The sequence below is a fragment of the Theobroma cacao genome, chromosome 1 (assembly GCF_000208745.1).
Source record: "Theobroma cacao cultivar B97-61/B2 chromosome 1, Criollo_cocoa_genome_V2, whole genome shotgun sequence".
NCBI lineage: Eukaryota > Viridiplantae > Streptophyta > Magnoliopsida > Malvales > Malvaceae > Theobroma > Theobroma cacao.
The window spans coordinates 31316803-31333194 of NC_030850.1; the positions used below are offsets into that span (position 1 = coordinate 31316803).

At 35.3% G+C, this 16392-nt stretch overlaps 3 protein-coding genes across 3 annotated transcripts; 1 reads left to right on the plus strand and 2 right to left on the minus strand.

Annotated features, from left to right (window-relative positions):
- LOC18613577 (poly [ADP-ribose] polymerase 2) lies at positions 3081 to 9191 on the minus strand. Its single transcript, XM_018114179.1, has 18 exons — positions 9041 to 9191; positions 8650 to 8941; positions 8426 to 8565; positions 8225 to 8306; positions 7709 to 7944; positions 7352 to 7478; positions 7124 to 7179; positions 6540 to 6613; positions 6339 to 6385; positions 6213 to 6262; positions 5900 to 5962; positions 5183 to 5263; positions 4853 to 4963; positions 4621 to 4696; positions 4249 to 4391; positions 3797 to 3870; positions 3473 to 3575; positions 3081 to 3375 (listed from the first exon to the last, which is right to left on the minus strand). The coding sequence occupies exons 1-18, from the start codon at positions 9122 to 9124 to the stop codon at positions 3283 to 3285; spliced, it is 1932 nt and encodes a 643-aa protein (XP_017969668.1). The 5' UTR covers positions 9125 to 9191; the 3' UTR covers positions 3081 to 3282.
- LOC18613578 (mediator of RNA polymerase II transcription subunit 28) lies at positions 9406 to 10849 on the plus strand. The gene is made up of 3 exons (XM_007050893.2): positions 9406 to 9743; positions 10260 to 10372; positions 10468 to 10849. Exons 1-3 carry the CDS (start codon positions 9575 to 9577, stop codon positions 10600 to 10602), a joined length of 417 nt encoding a protein of 138 aa, XP_007050955.2. The 5' UTR covers positions 9406 to 9574; the 3' UTR covers positions 10603 to 10849.
- LOC18613579 (U1 small nuclear ribonucleoprotein A) lies at positions 11872 to 14747 on the minus strand. Its single transcript, XM_018115706.1, has 5 exons — positions 14538 to 14747; positions 14272 to 14444; positions 13796 to 13889; positions 13066 to 13157; positions 11872 to 12511 (listed from the first exon to the last, which is right to left on the minus strand). Exons 1-5 carry the CDS (start codon positions 14620 to 14622, stop codon positions 12224 to 12226), a joined length of 732 nt encoding a protein of 243 aa, XP_017971195.1. The 5' UTR covers positions 14623 to 14747; the 3' UTR covers positions 11872 to 12223.

The window sequence follows — 16392 nt, forward strand, 5'->3', positions numbered from 1 at the left end:
ACTATTCAAGTCTCTAAATGGAATTGAATTTGGTTTTATATTTTAAATATGTAATGATCTATTTTATAAAACCATTTGAAAATTGTGAACAGTATATATAACTTTTACTTTAATGTGGAGAAATATTCCGTTTGATAACTCAAATTGAAATAATAATTGTACGTGACATCTAATAATGAAATTTCCAAATCTTAACATTGCTATATGCAATATTTTCCTTCCAAGGCACGCTCTTTAAAATTATTATTGCCACCTCATAAATCAAAGGCACCTTCCGTTTCGCCGTCATATAATTCGTGTTTCCTGGCTCTTGAACAAGTTTAGTACACACTAAGATTTTTTTTTTTACTTTAATTTTAAAAATTTAAGCTAACTTATAAATTTTTATCCTTTACTGCTACTACTACTTATTTTGGTTAAGCGACGGAGCATGATCAGCTTGTTTGTAAAAGCAAAGCATGAAAGTTTGGTTATTAAGATATCAATAATTGTAGTATGATTGACTGTAACAAAACCAGCAGGGCAGCATCAGCTGAAAAGTTACATGAACTTTTCTCAGGACATGAAAAAGTTACATGAAGTAGATTGTAATTATAAAGCTGATCATCGTGCATGGTAACTGGGCTGCCTGTTTAATTGCGTAGGTTAGGTTGGAATCGCCAGCCATAAAAGGTGTGGATGGAGTTTTCTGAACTTGGATATGAAAGCAGCAATCTAAAGGAGTGTACGTCATGCATCATGGGCAGAGCCCTCCCCTGAATTAAAACCCCAGAGCACCAATGTTGCCGATCTCTCTTCCTTTATCTATTAAGTGGGGAGGAGGAGGAGACTATATTCCTGCAATTGCGCCTTAATTACCTTTTTCCAATGGATTAATTAGCATAGTGAATAAGCTCGAATATGTACTGGAAAAATAAAGAGAAAGGGAAGAAAAAAGAAAGAAAGAGAGAGAGAGTAGAATATGATGAGAAAATGGGAAGAAATTAATGTATATTATCTGCAACTACATTACTTACAAATTATTCATGCATTAGAGAGCTTGCAAACGAGGTAGTAGAAAAGAGATAAAGAAGATAGGGCGAGGAACCCGTGTTGGAGAAGGGGAGCACGTGCAGAACGCGAGACATGGCATTTGAGAAGCCAAAATGGATTGGCAATTTTGCACGTGCCCTGCTTCTCCAACAAGGAGCTACTCACCCGGTAGCTGAAACCATGAACGAGTTCGAAAACGTGTTTGAGTAGAGATGTGTGAGTGTAAGAGATGAATGAAGAAGGTCAAGTATTTATAAGTGCAAGAGAGAGAAACGGAGAGGGACGGAGCAGGCTTCTTTTTTTATTTTATTTGTAATAATTCCAATAAGAAAGGGAGGGAGCAATGAGTGAAATTGATAGCGTTGAGGGATTGGGGCTGGAGGGGAGGGGAGTGGAGGAAAATCTCTGGCAAGGAGAAAGGCAAAAGCCATGCCATGCAATCATGGTGATACGCAAAGAAATTCAAAGTAGAGATAGCTAAGGAAGACCAAGCGGGCACTGTCTGCCTTAATTTCACAAAACCCATGCCACCACCAATGTGTTTGTTCCCTTGCAGGATCCGAGGCACAGACTGACAAGCAGAAAAGACTCTAAAAACCTATCCCACCAGCAATCAAAAAAGTTTACCTCCCTCCCTACCATTGCTAGCCTTTGGATCAAGAATCTCGTGCCATGACATCGGGTCCCACCACCATGTCTGGGATTATGGGGCCATTTGGTGGGTAGGCCACCTCCCTCCTTTTTTTAAATTGAGTTTCTCTTTGGGGAAGAACCTGTTGGCGCAAGAGGCAGAGGAGAATAATGTAAGAGTGCAGCTAGGCTTTGCGTGTTGCCGTGTTGGCTGCAAACGTGCAAGCTTTTGAGTGTGGGTATGTGAGAGAGAGAGAAAAGGGCGTTTCCTAACAGGGAAGGGGGCCTCCCTAGGTTGATATGATTCCCTATTAATAGAGTAGGCACCAGCTTTCACCCCCGCCAAGTTTATGGCCTTTTTTCCATAGCTTAAACGACTCGATAGAATTTCTAACACCCTGATGATAGGGATTTAATGCATGCAAGCAAAGCAATATGGTTGCAAAATGAACCATATTATCAAATCATGCAAACTTTAAGGATGGAGCAAACGTGTGCAAATATCAAACTCGGAATTGTAATAATGATCCCATACAATAATAATCGAACGAGTAAACACCAAGCTAATTTCACAATTTCTTTCTGAAAAATTTCCCTAAAAGCTGTTATCCATCCCATCCCATCCCATTCTTTTTCAACACTAATCCTGAATGAAGTTAAACTCAGCAGCTGTTAGTAGACAGACAGTGTTGTTAAGCTCAAGGGTCAAGTTCCTGTCTCAGAAGACAGGAAGCCGCAAAGGCTTACACGAGCTCAGAAGCTCTGTATTAAAAAAAAAATGGTAAGATCGAGAGCAGAGTTGAACGTGCCTTTTTTTAAATATATATATGTACCTGAACTGAAGTGGTGTCACCCTTAAATCACCGCTTCTGCCATGTGGAAGAAGAACATAGATTCTGCGATGAAGTCATCATCAAAATCTAGAGAAATAAATGCTAGCGTGTGCATCGTGCTCCTGCAATTTTTTTTTCGTGGTTTTGTAGTAAATGCCTTATTCGGTCATACACTCAAATTTCCTTCACACGTTTTCAAACGCTTACTCATGCTTCCGACTTCCAACAAGCCAACGTCCACCATGCTTTGATGCATATATTTGACTTTTCCTTCAAGAACACAGGAACAGCAAGAAAACAAATTGGCCGACGCGTGATATTATCATAGCCTATGATTGATTTTCAGTTGACTCTTGTTCATGCCATGATCCAAAGACAGATTTTTCTCCTCAGAACGTCACGTGTGTTTACATATTTACCCATACAAATGCATGGGCTTCATCGATTAAAGTCCGTCACCAAGAGGGTACTTAGTTGAATAGATAAAGCAGGCAAAAGCATTAGATCAAGCCAGCGATTAAATTTTGGGTTCAGGTTTTCTTTTCTATGAAGTAATGAACGTAAATTACATCTCCTATATTTAAATTTCTAAAAGAAAGAAGGGATTAGATTCATTAAGTTAAAAATGTATGAAATTAGAGCACTACAGCTGGACAAATCCCCTGCCTGGTATCCAAAAGGGGTTGACAGATAGGAGGAAATATAATTTCATGAAATTACAAGATAAGAGAAAGTTTAAGAACCGCAGCACAAAATGGTGATAGAACAAATATGAGCAAGTAAATAACTACTTGGTGTATTTGAAATTAACTTGAACCAAGTAACGCATCCTAATCTGATCCACATTGTAGACTATGTATTCATTGTACCATAAAGCACCCTGCAACAAGAATTCCAATGTATAAAGCAAACACAAGTTTTGAGTACAGTTTCAAATTAAATGGTTAATTTCCTGGAATAAAAATTCTTCATGATACCTCACGGTTTTGCTCCTTTGGCTTTCCAAGGGGAACTATGACACCATCATCAAGTGTCTGGGCTTCAGAGGGATCTGGTGCAGTTGCACCAACACCTTTTGTACTGCAATACAAAATTAACTTCACATCAATTAACATGCTGCTAAAGAGAGTAGAGTAGAACTAACATTTATATGTTGCCACCAAATGGTACTAGATAAACAGTAGATTCAAAACATATGTGGCAAGAAAACACTCCTCGCTGTATCTAGCTGTGGGTTTGGAAACAAATAGATTGCCAGGTTGCTTATAAGCTCTTAGTCGTTCACGTAGAATTTTACAAACCTCAACTTCCCATCTGGCAGCTTATCGGCATCACTTTTAGCTTGTAGAAGCTCAGCCATGTCACCCAGTGCAACCTAAGAGGTAAATCATTAATTACTTGTAAGAATACTAAACCACAAGAAAGACAAGAAAAAAATAATATATGGAAGCACCAAGACATGCACACATGACTAGCAAGCAGTCAATTTCAATAGTTCCAAGAAAATTCATATGCAAAACATCAAAGTAGTGAGATCAATGATTGGAACCTTTCAATTTCAGTCCATTGAGAATTAACCAGTTTGAACCACTGATACAAAGAATATTCAGTTTGCAATGTCTGATATAAAGAAATACTCAGATTGCAATGTCTGCTATAAATCCTTAAAGTTGACACAATATTAACACATTTGATGGTAGAACCATGTTCCACTGTATTACCAAATTATCATTTGAACCGAATTAAAAACAACCTCACATAGAAGCAGCACCCCAGTTGTAAAGGAAGAACTAGTGTAGCAATAATTTGCACTTTTGGAGAACATATCAGCAAAGTAAACCCCCTTTCCAAACATGTAACCTGTTACAGGTGCTTCAGGTGGAGCTATGCGCAAACCTGGCAGATGTTAAGAACAAGGTGCGGTCAGATAGTGGTTATTGACAAACAACCTCACATTCCCACTCATACATTCTTGACTACATGCATAAACAAGAGAGAAAAGGAAAGGCCCTGGGACAGAATGCCAATCCCAAGGTCCAGAAACAGCAGAGAAAAGGAAACACATCCTGCCAACAAATCTATACATACTTAACTACATTCAGAAACAAGAGAGAAAAGGACAGACCTTGGGACAGAATGCCAGTCCAGTTAGTAAGCCGGGAACCATGCCACAAAAGCATTCTATTTTTGGTTGCAGAGAACTGCTCAAAAAAGTAAGAAGCCATTAAGATAGACCAACATAAAGAGCTAGGTAAAAGGACATTCTACACTTAACAGGGAAATTTTTTTTTTTTTTTTAGAAAAGCAACAGGGAAATATTAAATTTTAAATACAAAACATATTCATGGGAGTGGCACCTTTTTAAAGCATTCAATTTCACCTTCTCTTGCCACCTTGAATATTTGAACAATATCAACAGTATACTGTGAATGTGTCTTTGCATGAGTGTTCCGAGAATACTTTGCAATCTGAGCAGGGGAATTAAAAATGAATAGAGAAAATGTAAGAAGGCTAGCTACCAAAATGCATGGCTAAAAATGTAAGGAAATTGCAAAACTAATCTGTAAATTACATGTTTTTGTCAAAATTCAAAGAAGGCCTCAAAAAAAGAAATAAAAAGTTTCAAGTTGCTTAAGTTTTTATGTTTAAAACTTCTAAATTCTAATGCTACATAGACTAACAAATACCATAGCAAATTCCTCAGAGTCATCGTCCAGTGGAATCAGTTCACAATGAAGCTGCTGGTAATGATAATGTAAAGGATCTTCCTGCAACAACGGCACAAACTTAAATTAGAACAGAAAAGCAGTGCATGCATAACCCATTGAGAAAGAACAGGAAAAAAGCATAAGCATCTCAAGATAGATAGATAGATATATATATATATATATATATATATATATATATATATATATATGGACACATTAATATAGCAAAAGAAGTAAGAAAGGAAGAAATTTGGGTACTAAAATTGACTTTTCCATAAATTAAGCTCACTATAGACCAAAACAATCAAAGATGCATAAATTTTTAGCAGTCAGCTTAAGAAGAAAGAATGAGAACAGTTGAAAAGTAGACTTTAAACAGATACAAAGAATATAGCAGAAGTCCAAATGCTTTACAGGTCATACAATTACAGCTCTAACGAATGCAAAATAAGCTCTACAGCAAACTCACCTTGCTCTTGAGGCACTCACATATGATGCACATAAAGACAAACATCTTATAAATTTACAAGCAAAATACAAGCATGGTCGCTATGCAGTCCTTGTTAGTCATGCAAGCACTTCTAGTTGTTTAAAAAACCAATTTACTGTTCAACTTATTTAATGGATGAAACCAGAAAGGAGATTAAAGGGAGGAGAAGGTTGTAGAAAAGGTACAGCACAGCTTATAAGGAATACCTCCATCATAGTGTCGTCCATTAATAATTTCGTTGCAACCTCTATTTCTCCCAGGGCTTCAACCTTCAATTACATAAAAGGAACTGAGAATGCTCCTTCTAAAAGAAAGCAACTATGAAAATTGGCACCAACATGTAAAAGGCTCACATAAACAAATAGTCAATGTTATTAAAAGCTGCAGGATGAATTCACTGAGGTTGTCAGGAGAGTAATTAAAAATATATATATATATAGGCTGGCTAGATACAAGAGAACCCTTCTACCAAGATAGCAGAAAGAAATCATATTTTAAAACTAAAATTTAATGAATCACCATTTCCAACTTCTTTTTCAACTTTTGAGGCGTGTCAATGACAAAATCACCTGCAACAGTTTATATTTCCATGTTAGTTGTAATATCATGTATGGCAAGAGACAGACAGAGAAAGAGAAGACTCACGCATTTTTTTAAATCCAAAATCATGTGGAATCACAGTGTAGAATTCCCTGTGATTAAAATGAAAAAGAAATTAACCAAGAATCAAGAATATAAATTCCACATTTCTTCAAAACGTTAGAAAGTTTTAATTGACATGACATGCCGTTTTGAATATAAAGCTACTGTTATATATCTGTAATAAAAGCTTAAAAAGGTTCTTACGAGCTTAATTGCTCAAGTTTGCTCCTGTTTGATTGGCCAATCACATCAGCAATTCTTTTCAAGACATCATAGCCCTGAACATATCCAATTATTAATTAATTTGTTATTTTAGGTAAACTCTACAATCAAACAAAGGCACTCGTGTATATCAGTACATGCTAATATTGATAGTTAATGCAAGCTTTAGAAAGACAAGCATGCAGAAGCAGTGTGGAACCAAGACATTCCCTATAATAAGATCAATGCTAAGAAACCATTCCAAGAACAATGCACAGCAGGAGGTAGGGGACCATAATGGATGGAAAATGGCCACTCAACTCGAAAAGTAGAATTAAGGGCAGAGGAAAAGAAGTCATTTCTAAATTCAAAGCACTGAGAGCTGTGGCACCAAAGCATATAACTTATACCTACAATGATTCAACGACCAAACTAGACCTTCAAGTATTTAAAATAGTTTAAAAAGTATGCCTTGCAAGCAAATAATCACCAAAGTGGAATACTTTTTTCCTTCCACAATCTTTTATACTTTCTAACTAAACAAAAAGGTTTCAAAGAGAATGGTCTGTACATGTCTCGAAAATTACCCTTAAAATTGTTGATTTGCTTAGCTTACCAAGTGGCAACTTGTCAGCATTGTATCCTGAAAGACAGCCAAAACATTTATATGAAATAATAGCAGCAGCACAAGGATTTAAATCAAGAGGAATTTATAAGGCATCGGAAAAGCAATGGAAACAAATGTGGCTTAAAAATCCAATGAAACATCCGTCATGCTTTTGGATACTTTAGATAACAATGATTAGCTAACTAACCTATTTCCATCATTTGTTGCTTCATCATGCTGATATTGCATATAAGAGAGATAAATTTAGCAATGCGTTGTTCAAGCTTTGTCTCTCGCAATTGAGCACCAACGGAAGAGCCTGTCTTTTCTTCGAGCTGAACATAATTAATGAGAATTCAGAAGTTTCCATTAGGCATCCAAGACTCCATATAAAAGGTAGGATATAGGATGCCCTCCTCTCCCATTCCCCTCATTTTCTAAAACACAATTTTAGGGCAAGCAAAAATCTGGCTTCTTAAGCATTCAGCTAAATTAGGAAGGGGGAGATAGAGGGAGGAGGTGCAGGAGCCAGCAAATCATCTATTTGTGGGTCAAAACAACTCACATCAGATTCTTTTTCTTTTTCATCATAGTCCATTTCCAGCCAGGCATAGCACCTTGGGTAACAGACAAAGTCTTTTCTGTTGGACCAATAGTTATTGGTCTTGTTAAAGAACTTTGATTCAAACTCAACAATTGCAGCTTGTTGTGATGTAAAGGGGCCGTGTAATTTAGTTTGACCCTTTACACCAACTCTACCCCATCTATTATATACCATGTATGTCTTCCAATCATCAGATTCTGCAAGAAAATACTTAATAAGGAAATCATGATCTTAGAAAAACTAGCACACACCACCACCACACAGACCCCAACACCCCCAACCAAAAACATGAAGATGTCGCTATAGATTTTAGATGAGCCTAAGCCCTCTTAGTATTCTCTTTCTTTCTGACTAATTATTAAATTATAATCTATAATGTCATCAAAAGATGCTTAAAGCAATAAATTTGAAAATTAGTACTGCAACAACATGTGTAACAGCATTATAATAACTGAGAAATGAGAATTGAGAAATAACCTAGAAGTTGGATCACATAGAACTTGTTATTGTTATGCCCAACATTCGTCTGATTTAACATGGCATCATAGATATTATCACCCTGCATCATAGAAATTAAAATAAATTCTTTTTTTCAAAAATAAAATAAAATAAAACCAGGCAGGCAAAATATTTCCAAACTGACAGGCTCGAAAACGGAATCTAAACTGCAAGACTAGCCTGTTGTAAAACATGATAATGAGCCTTTATATGATCTGGAATCCCTTGGTCAAGAACTGCCGCACCCTTCTTTGTCGCCGTAACAATTTTCTCCTCCTTGCCACTGTCTTTCTCTTTTTCTTCTTCTTCTTTAAATACCTCTGTCAACACAAAACAAAAAACAAACTTGCTTTATTCTTTTATTAATGGAACTAACGAACAAAATTAAAAATACTAATTGTTACCGTCAAGAGAATTTTTCTCTGCATCTTCGCAAAGCCTCTCAATAAGTTCTTTTCTGGTCCCAACAGTGGAGAGACCTCGAAGAGTAGCTTGCTCCCGTAATTGCTTAACATTCATTTCCCGAAACTCCTCAACGGCCTTGATTTTTTTTGAATCTTCATCATCATTATTATTATGATTAGACTCGCTCCCTCTTCTTTTCTTGTTATTTTCAATTGCATTATTAGCATCATTTTCTTTATTTTCCTCTTCTTTCTTCTTCTCTTTAAGCAAAGCTTCCTCCAGTCTCTGCACCTGTTAACAACTCAAAATTAAGGAAAAAGTAAGAAATGTGCTATTGAAGTGTTGTAAAGTAACGGGCAGACAAGTGAATAGAAAGAGAGATTGGGCGACCAGAAAGGGCTTGGTTCCGTTGGTGTCAAGCCCACGCTTGGCGAGCTCGATTCGGAGCTGGTCTACTTTGAGCTTACTTGCCATATTTTTGCTTCTTTATAAGCAGAGAGAGAGAGAGGGAGAACTCGGTTTTTCAGATTGTCGGAAGAAATGGAGGGTTACCATTTTATAGGATGGAAATTGTGGTTCAAAACTCTGTCGTTTTAGTAGCAGATTTCCGAGCACGATACTGGGGCGTCTCGTGGAAGTTTTTTGACTAACCCAAAATTTGAAAAAATCCATGCTCCCTACGTCGTCGCTTACGTTTAGAATAATAAATGAATAAACAGTGTCAAGCACCCTAAGTAGATATCGGGCCGAATCCCCTGGGTTCACAAGGGAAAGCCCGTTGAGAATTGCAGATCCAGGAAAATTGAAAAGGTTGAACCCTTTGTCTGTACACCCACAAGAACAAAAAGAGAAAGGAAGGAAGGAAAAAGTTAAAACCCTTGAATTGGTTGTTGCTGAGGGGAGAGTGAAATTTGTGAAGCAGGCATGAGTAGTGAAAGGCGAGAGCTTCAGTTGGATCCGCAGATTCAGTCGGCCCAGAGTTCGAGAGAAGACATGATTTCGTGGGTGGTGGCGCTGGAGACGGCTTTGTTGCCATGCTTGCCGGCCAGAGAGCTTCAGGCTATCGACCGTTCTCCCCACCCTTCTCATCAGAGTCAGTAACCATTTCCATTTTCTTTCCAAAGCGTTGCCTATAGTTAGATACTTAGTTCTGGAATCTAAGATAAACAATGGGGACGCTTGAACAGCGCCCTTGTGATCGATAAATCCTTAAACACAAATTAATTAATTAATGAAAAATGAAATACAGATGACCATAAGTCTCGAGTTGTAGTTTTCTTTTTATAGTGATAAAGAAGATAAAGGCAATTTGAAGGGAGTAGGGGCAATTGCAGTCGCGTGCACTTTTTCTTTTTCACTGTTGAATTCCTTTCTAGTTTACTCTTTTTTTGGTAGATGACTTAATGCATTCATTACTGCCTAAATTGAAGCTTCAAAGTTACTAAATTTCAGATGCTTGTTTCCACATTCCTCAAGTTACAAATTAATATGCGCTTGACATTCAAATTACTATCCCTAGCTTAAGTTAACCTCAAAATTAAGTAATTTTAACCTTTTTGGATCGAATTCGTATGTGCTGAATGGTGTTTATATTTGCAATATACTGTAGTTGATGTAGAGAGACATGCTAGAGACTTCATGGAGGCTGCCAAGAAGCTACAGTTATACTTCATTGGCCTGCAGCGTGAGGATCAGCCAACCAGGGCTGAAATGCTCAGAAAAGTAAATCCATCCAACTTTTACCATAGATGCTGTTTATATGCTTACCCAACTCCAATCCAAAGAACCCTTATTTGATGTGTTTCTTGTACTAATAGGAAATTGCGACAATGGAAGAAGAATTGAAGGTAAAGTCTGAGATCATCAACAATCAAGAGAGACTGATCCAGGGATGGCGTAAGGATTTGACAGACCAACTGGACAAACACAACACTGAACTAGAGAGAGTATAGTTGACTAGCAGTAAGGACGTAGTGACCTCTAAGGTTATTTTGCTTGAGATTAGTTTGAGTTAGGGTCTTGCTTTACTTCCAGTCATCTTGTTGCTCAGCAGTGGCGGTATTTTTACTCGCTGCTTGCTAAACTGCAGAAAGCACAATTAATTCAACCCATCAATGTACTAATTTAGTCTTTCTGCAAAGTTTGAAGTGAATGATGATGGGCAATAACAAGTGGTAATTGATGCTTATTTAATAACCATGAATTCAGGTCCCGTTGGGTATTGAGATTGGATTTTAATAGGTGGGCATCACATTTCACACCACCTTTTAACTAACTCCATATCTGACTTTCTAAAACATCCCACCGGTGAAATTAATCTGTAAACCTTATCACTTGTTTCAGGTTACTGTTGTTCACAGGTATAACTGTTTTATGCTTGTTTTCATTCTATAAGACAAGTTTTAAGGAAATAATAAGTTTGTCAAGATCAAGCATCTACACCATTGATATATATATACTTGTAGTAGCATGCTTGGTTAACTGGAAAGAATAGAATAGTCATTCAAAGGGAATAAAATAGAAAAAGAATAACTATTTACATACTAATAATATTACTAAAAGCATTTGTTATTTATTTCAAAAATAAAAAGTCATTAGCCAATGAAATTTGGTGACAAAGTCAAGATTAATGTTGTAAAAAATGAGCAAAAAAATCAGACAACTCTTTGGATAATGTTTTTAATAATTCTTTTGTGTTGAAATTTTTGCATTAATTCAACAAACTTACAAACAGGGAAGTTGCATTCAGGGGCAAATAAAATAAACCATAAAAAAGTAGGTAACATTATGGTTCCACGTAATTGACAGTAATTAATTCAAAATAATTAGTTTTAATAGTTTTAGACATTATTACAAAAAATTTTTTAATAATTTCACATAGTTCAAAATTTAAATGATTAATACTAAAGTACAATGTTATTATTTATTATTTTAAAAGTAAAGTTTGAAAACTTAAAATTTTACATTAGAAAGAATGTAAGTGTATTAAACTATAAATTTTCATACACAAATAATTCTATAAATTAATACCATATTCCTAATAAAATATTTCCGAACCCAAAGCTGCAAGGTAGACTTTTCAAAATTTTTATCAACACTTTTTTATTATATACCAAACGTTAAAATATTAACATCCCAACAATCACATTTCATTAGAATGTTGCAATAGTAAAATCCCAAATGCAGCTTCAGTTCTCTGATTGGGAACCATGACAAAAGTATACATGGGCTGCTGCAACTACAGCACTGAAGTTGACGCATCTGCTTTGGCATAAAATTTTAAAACCAAATAGCATCCTCAATGTTTCTACTCATATTAGCACAAAGCAATAAGCAGGTAAGCATAAATCAACTAATTTTTTCAAAAAAAGACAAAGTACAAAAGGAAAAATTGTAGCACAAGGTACAAATCTGGACTACAATCTACAATAACACTTCTGAAGCTCTAGTTCAAGAGAATATATCACAAAATAGCTATTAGATTTGAGGGCATCTAATTGACCATCCATAAACAAGGCCTTTTTCTCAAGTCGATAGCAACAAAAAGGACTTGGACATTTTCGGTCTTCCCATCTACTTCTTTGCATAAGTAATCAACATCTGGTTTTGCTGTATCTTGAAACCTTGTAGTGCCTGCATTGCCACTGTTGATTGCATCTCGTTTTCATACTCCACAAAGGCTATACCTGGTTTTGTTTCCACCATCCTAACGTCCTTTAAACCAGGGTATTGGTTGAACAGCATTTGCAGCATCATCGTGGTTGTATCATGAGGAAGATTCTGAACAAACAGAATGTTATTTGGTGGTGCTGGAGCTTCTGGAACAATTGGTCTAGCGCCCAGATAGGGTATTTGCGATAGCTGCAGCATTTGGAGGAAAGGAAGCAAATGATGAGGATCATCTACATTTTTAACCTTTTTTGTCTTCTTGACAAGAGGATGTAATTAAATATTAATTTCAACTAAATAAACAACAAGACCCTCAAACAAAGGACAATGTTTCTTCATTTACAATTCTAAAGTATCCAATCTTGACCATTGATAAATTTGGCCACCACAAGTCTCATAGAGGTAGCATGATAATGAATGGTCAAGTTCAATTAGCATCCAAATTTCCTGAGAGAAAATAAATATACAACTAGTTCTTCAACACCACAAAGCAGTACAAATTCAATATAGATTTAATAAAAAATGCTCTCTCCAACTCTTTTGACCAGCATGAGGTTTACACCAACTGGATTTCAGCAGTTCATAAGTTATATATGCGGCCAAAGCCTGAAAAATATAGCCTTCTGAGCAATCTGTACTGAGGATACAGTTGCAAGATTAAGCAGGGTTAACTTCAACCAGATTCCATAGAGAAAGCAAAGACGTGAACAATCACATACTAAGATACTATATTTTACATCACTTACAGGAGGTGTTGCACCATAAGCACCCGGATAAGCTGGATTCAAACCTGCTGCTGCTTGATTAGGATCAAGTTGCTCTTTTCGTTTTTTCCCTCCTACATTTAAACAAATATAAAATCCCTCAAGAGAAGAAAAAGAAAGAGAATTACAAAAGAGATAAAATTGTATGCCAGATAGGTCAGAAAAACCAACAAGTCAAAGAAAGAAGAAACAATACACATGCTTAGTGTTAAAGAACATTTACCACTAAAACATAACCATCCTGAGTTTTACTTCCCCACCACACCTATATGTACCCAAAGGTACTTTCTACTGAATAAATGAGTTTATGGTGACGATGAGGACCCAACTAATGACAGAGAACATCTAAACAGATCAATGGTGGGGCAAAAGGAAATAACAGTGAGAAGAGGAACAAAGCCGAAGGGATGAGATTTACCTCGAAATTAAGACAATTTATAAGGCATCTAAAGGTGCATCCCATGATTATAAATCAATGGTCAATACATTGATTTGTAATATCTCAATAGGCTGTGATGCAATGTTTGAAGAAGGGTCCAAAAAGACTCATAAATCCAATTAATAATAGAGGAAAAAACATGTTACTAACAACAATAGTAGAAATATTGATTGCATGTACAAATATAGAAAAATGGCATACAAGAACAACAATAATAATATTACTTGCTCAACTATTAGCTTCAACTAAGATGAGGGAGACAGAGGAATGTACCCTTGTCCTCATGCCTCTTTCGCTTCTCTCGGGGAACAAAAGTACCATCTGCTTTTGCTATTATATCTGATTTAGTCTTTGCGTATTGTATTCTCTGCAAATTATTAAACATTATTTTCATTATTTAATAGTAGCAACACTTATGATGCTTTGTGGCAGTATAGAACACTGTTTATAAAAATAATCCACCTCAATCTCCAGAATATCCTTACAATTCTTCTGAAAAAAAATGCAATTTTGACATATTAAAAGAAACTTTAGTCAATTGTTGCATTCTCCACTAATGACGGTACTCTATAAAATTTAGCCATTGTTCTCCAAAATAAAAGGCTAGTCAACAAATATTGGTTAAAAAATAAACAGAAAACAACCTAAACAAAGACACGAACATAAGCCCAAAAAACAAAAACACTCAAATTACTGAAATTTATCGAATCATAGGCAAAGAAATACAAAAGTTTTTAAAATACAAATACCATTTCCTTGTCGTAAAAGGGGAATCCCTGCATTCGCCTAAGAGCATTGGTAGCGGAGTTAACACCCTCGAAAATAACCCAAGCTTGACCTTTGTGTTTCAGCGTCTTGAATGCTAACACATCCAGTATCTTCCCAAATTGTGAAAACACAGCGTGCAATGATTTCTTCAACTCTGCACACATCATTCAAAAGAAAAAAAATCAATAAAAAAAAAACCAATGTAAGCCTTTTTCTTTTTTCTTGTTTGGAGAGTTTAAATAAGTACGGTCAATTTTGATCTTCTCGTTGAGATTGTTGATGTATAAAGTCATATTCGGAGGAACTTCTTCGCCCTGACTAATTTCCGCCATTTTTTCCCCTAGCTCTGGCTCTAATCAAAAGCAAAGAGCAGTGAGTGAGACGAGCAAAATATTTATATTTTTTTGGCCAAGAGCAAAACGGGGTTTAATTCGGGGCTTTTCCGGATAAATGCCCTAATCGCTTGCAGAACAGTCGATAGGGAAAGTTGGAAAGGTTGAACCCAATATTGGGCTGGGCTCGTTATTTGTTCTGGATGCAGGCTAAATTTATGGGCCAAAGTTTTGTAACTTGGGCCCAAAAAGTAAAAGGGTTGGCTAGGTCCAAGGCAAGTCCATAAGTTTCAAGCCGGTTTTTCGTATAGTATTTAGGACCCAAACTGAAATAAGGATATCGTCCACCGCTTAAGAAAAATGAACTGTTGTATTCGAATAATTAAAATGCGTTTGATTCATGAAATGGAATAAAAAAAATAAAATAATTATTTTATGAAAATAAAATAAAATAATAATTATTATATAATTTAATTTGTAAAATGAAATAAGATAAAAATGACTATTATGACTTATTTCAACATTTAGTTGGTGAAAATAACTTTTGAATAGTAAACGAATAGATGATAAAAAGATAAAAATGTCATTTGTTATAATATTTGATTTTTAATATAAAATATTTATTTTTAATCATTTATTAAAATTACTATTAAATTATTATTTAAAATTTTAATATAGTTATTTATTTTTATTTTATTTTATTTTTAGAATGTTAATAATTTATATTTCATTTAAAATATTAATAATTTATAATTAAATATGAATACCATTATTTTATATTATTCTTTATTTTTAAAATATTAAAAAATTAAAATTAAAATTTTAATTTAATTTGTAATTTTAAAATATTAATTTTCATAATTTATATTAAAATATTAGTTTAATTTAGAGAGAGGAGAGAGGGAGGTGTATAGAGAGAGAAAGAAAATGTGAAAATATACAAATTACATCTTATATAAGAAAATAATTTCCAAATTTGATAAAAAGTAATTTTGTATCATAAGATTTTTTATCTATTCCCTCAAATGTGGAATAGCTATTACCAATCAAAAAATGGTCATTTTTCATAATAATCATTCCCATTAATCAAATGCAGAAATAGTTAGGTAATAAGAACCAAAGATGTTGTTAGTTAACTATTGGCACATAAATTTTAAAATTTTTTCTTAAATAAAAAATAATAAAATGATGAGAGGTACGTCCATTTTATATTACTTAATTACAAAAGTTTGGTATAAGCTATTCCCTATCTATTCCCAAGGGAATAGCTTACCTCCGTTTGGTACAGCTTTGGTACAAAGAGTAACTATTATCTAATAATAGCTATTTTTTAAAATAGGGTAAAACTCAAGCATAACCATACTCGAGTTTTCTCATGGGTTTTGCTATTCCATGACTGAGAAAATAGTTTTAAAATATGATAAAACTAAAATACCTATTATAATTTAAAAATATTACAACCCTAGACCTATAAATATTTTTTTTATTGTCATTATTCCTTCTTATTTTTCTCTCTTCTCACGTTCTTTCTTCTCTCATTCTATCTCTAAGTGGCACTCAACACCGAAGATGACGTTGATGGCGGCGACAACGACTGCATCGACGGTGACAGCGATTTCACTGTCGAATATGGTCGGACAAGATTCAAACGGAGATCCAGCCAGATGTGGCACTCAACGGCCAGATCTGGTCGCGAGAAGCACCGGATCTGGTGCTTCCCGACCAGATCCCACGGTTGGATCTGGCACTCCATGACCAGATCCAGCTGCG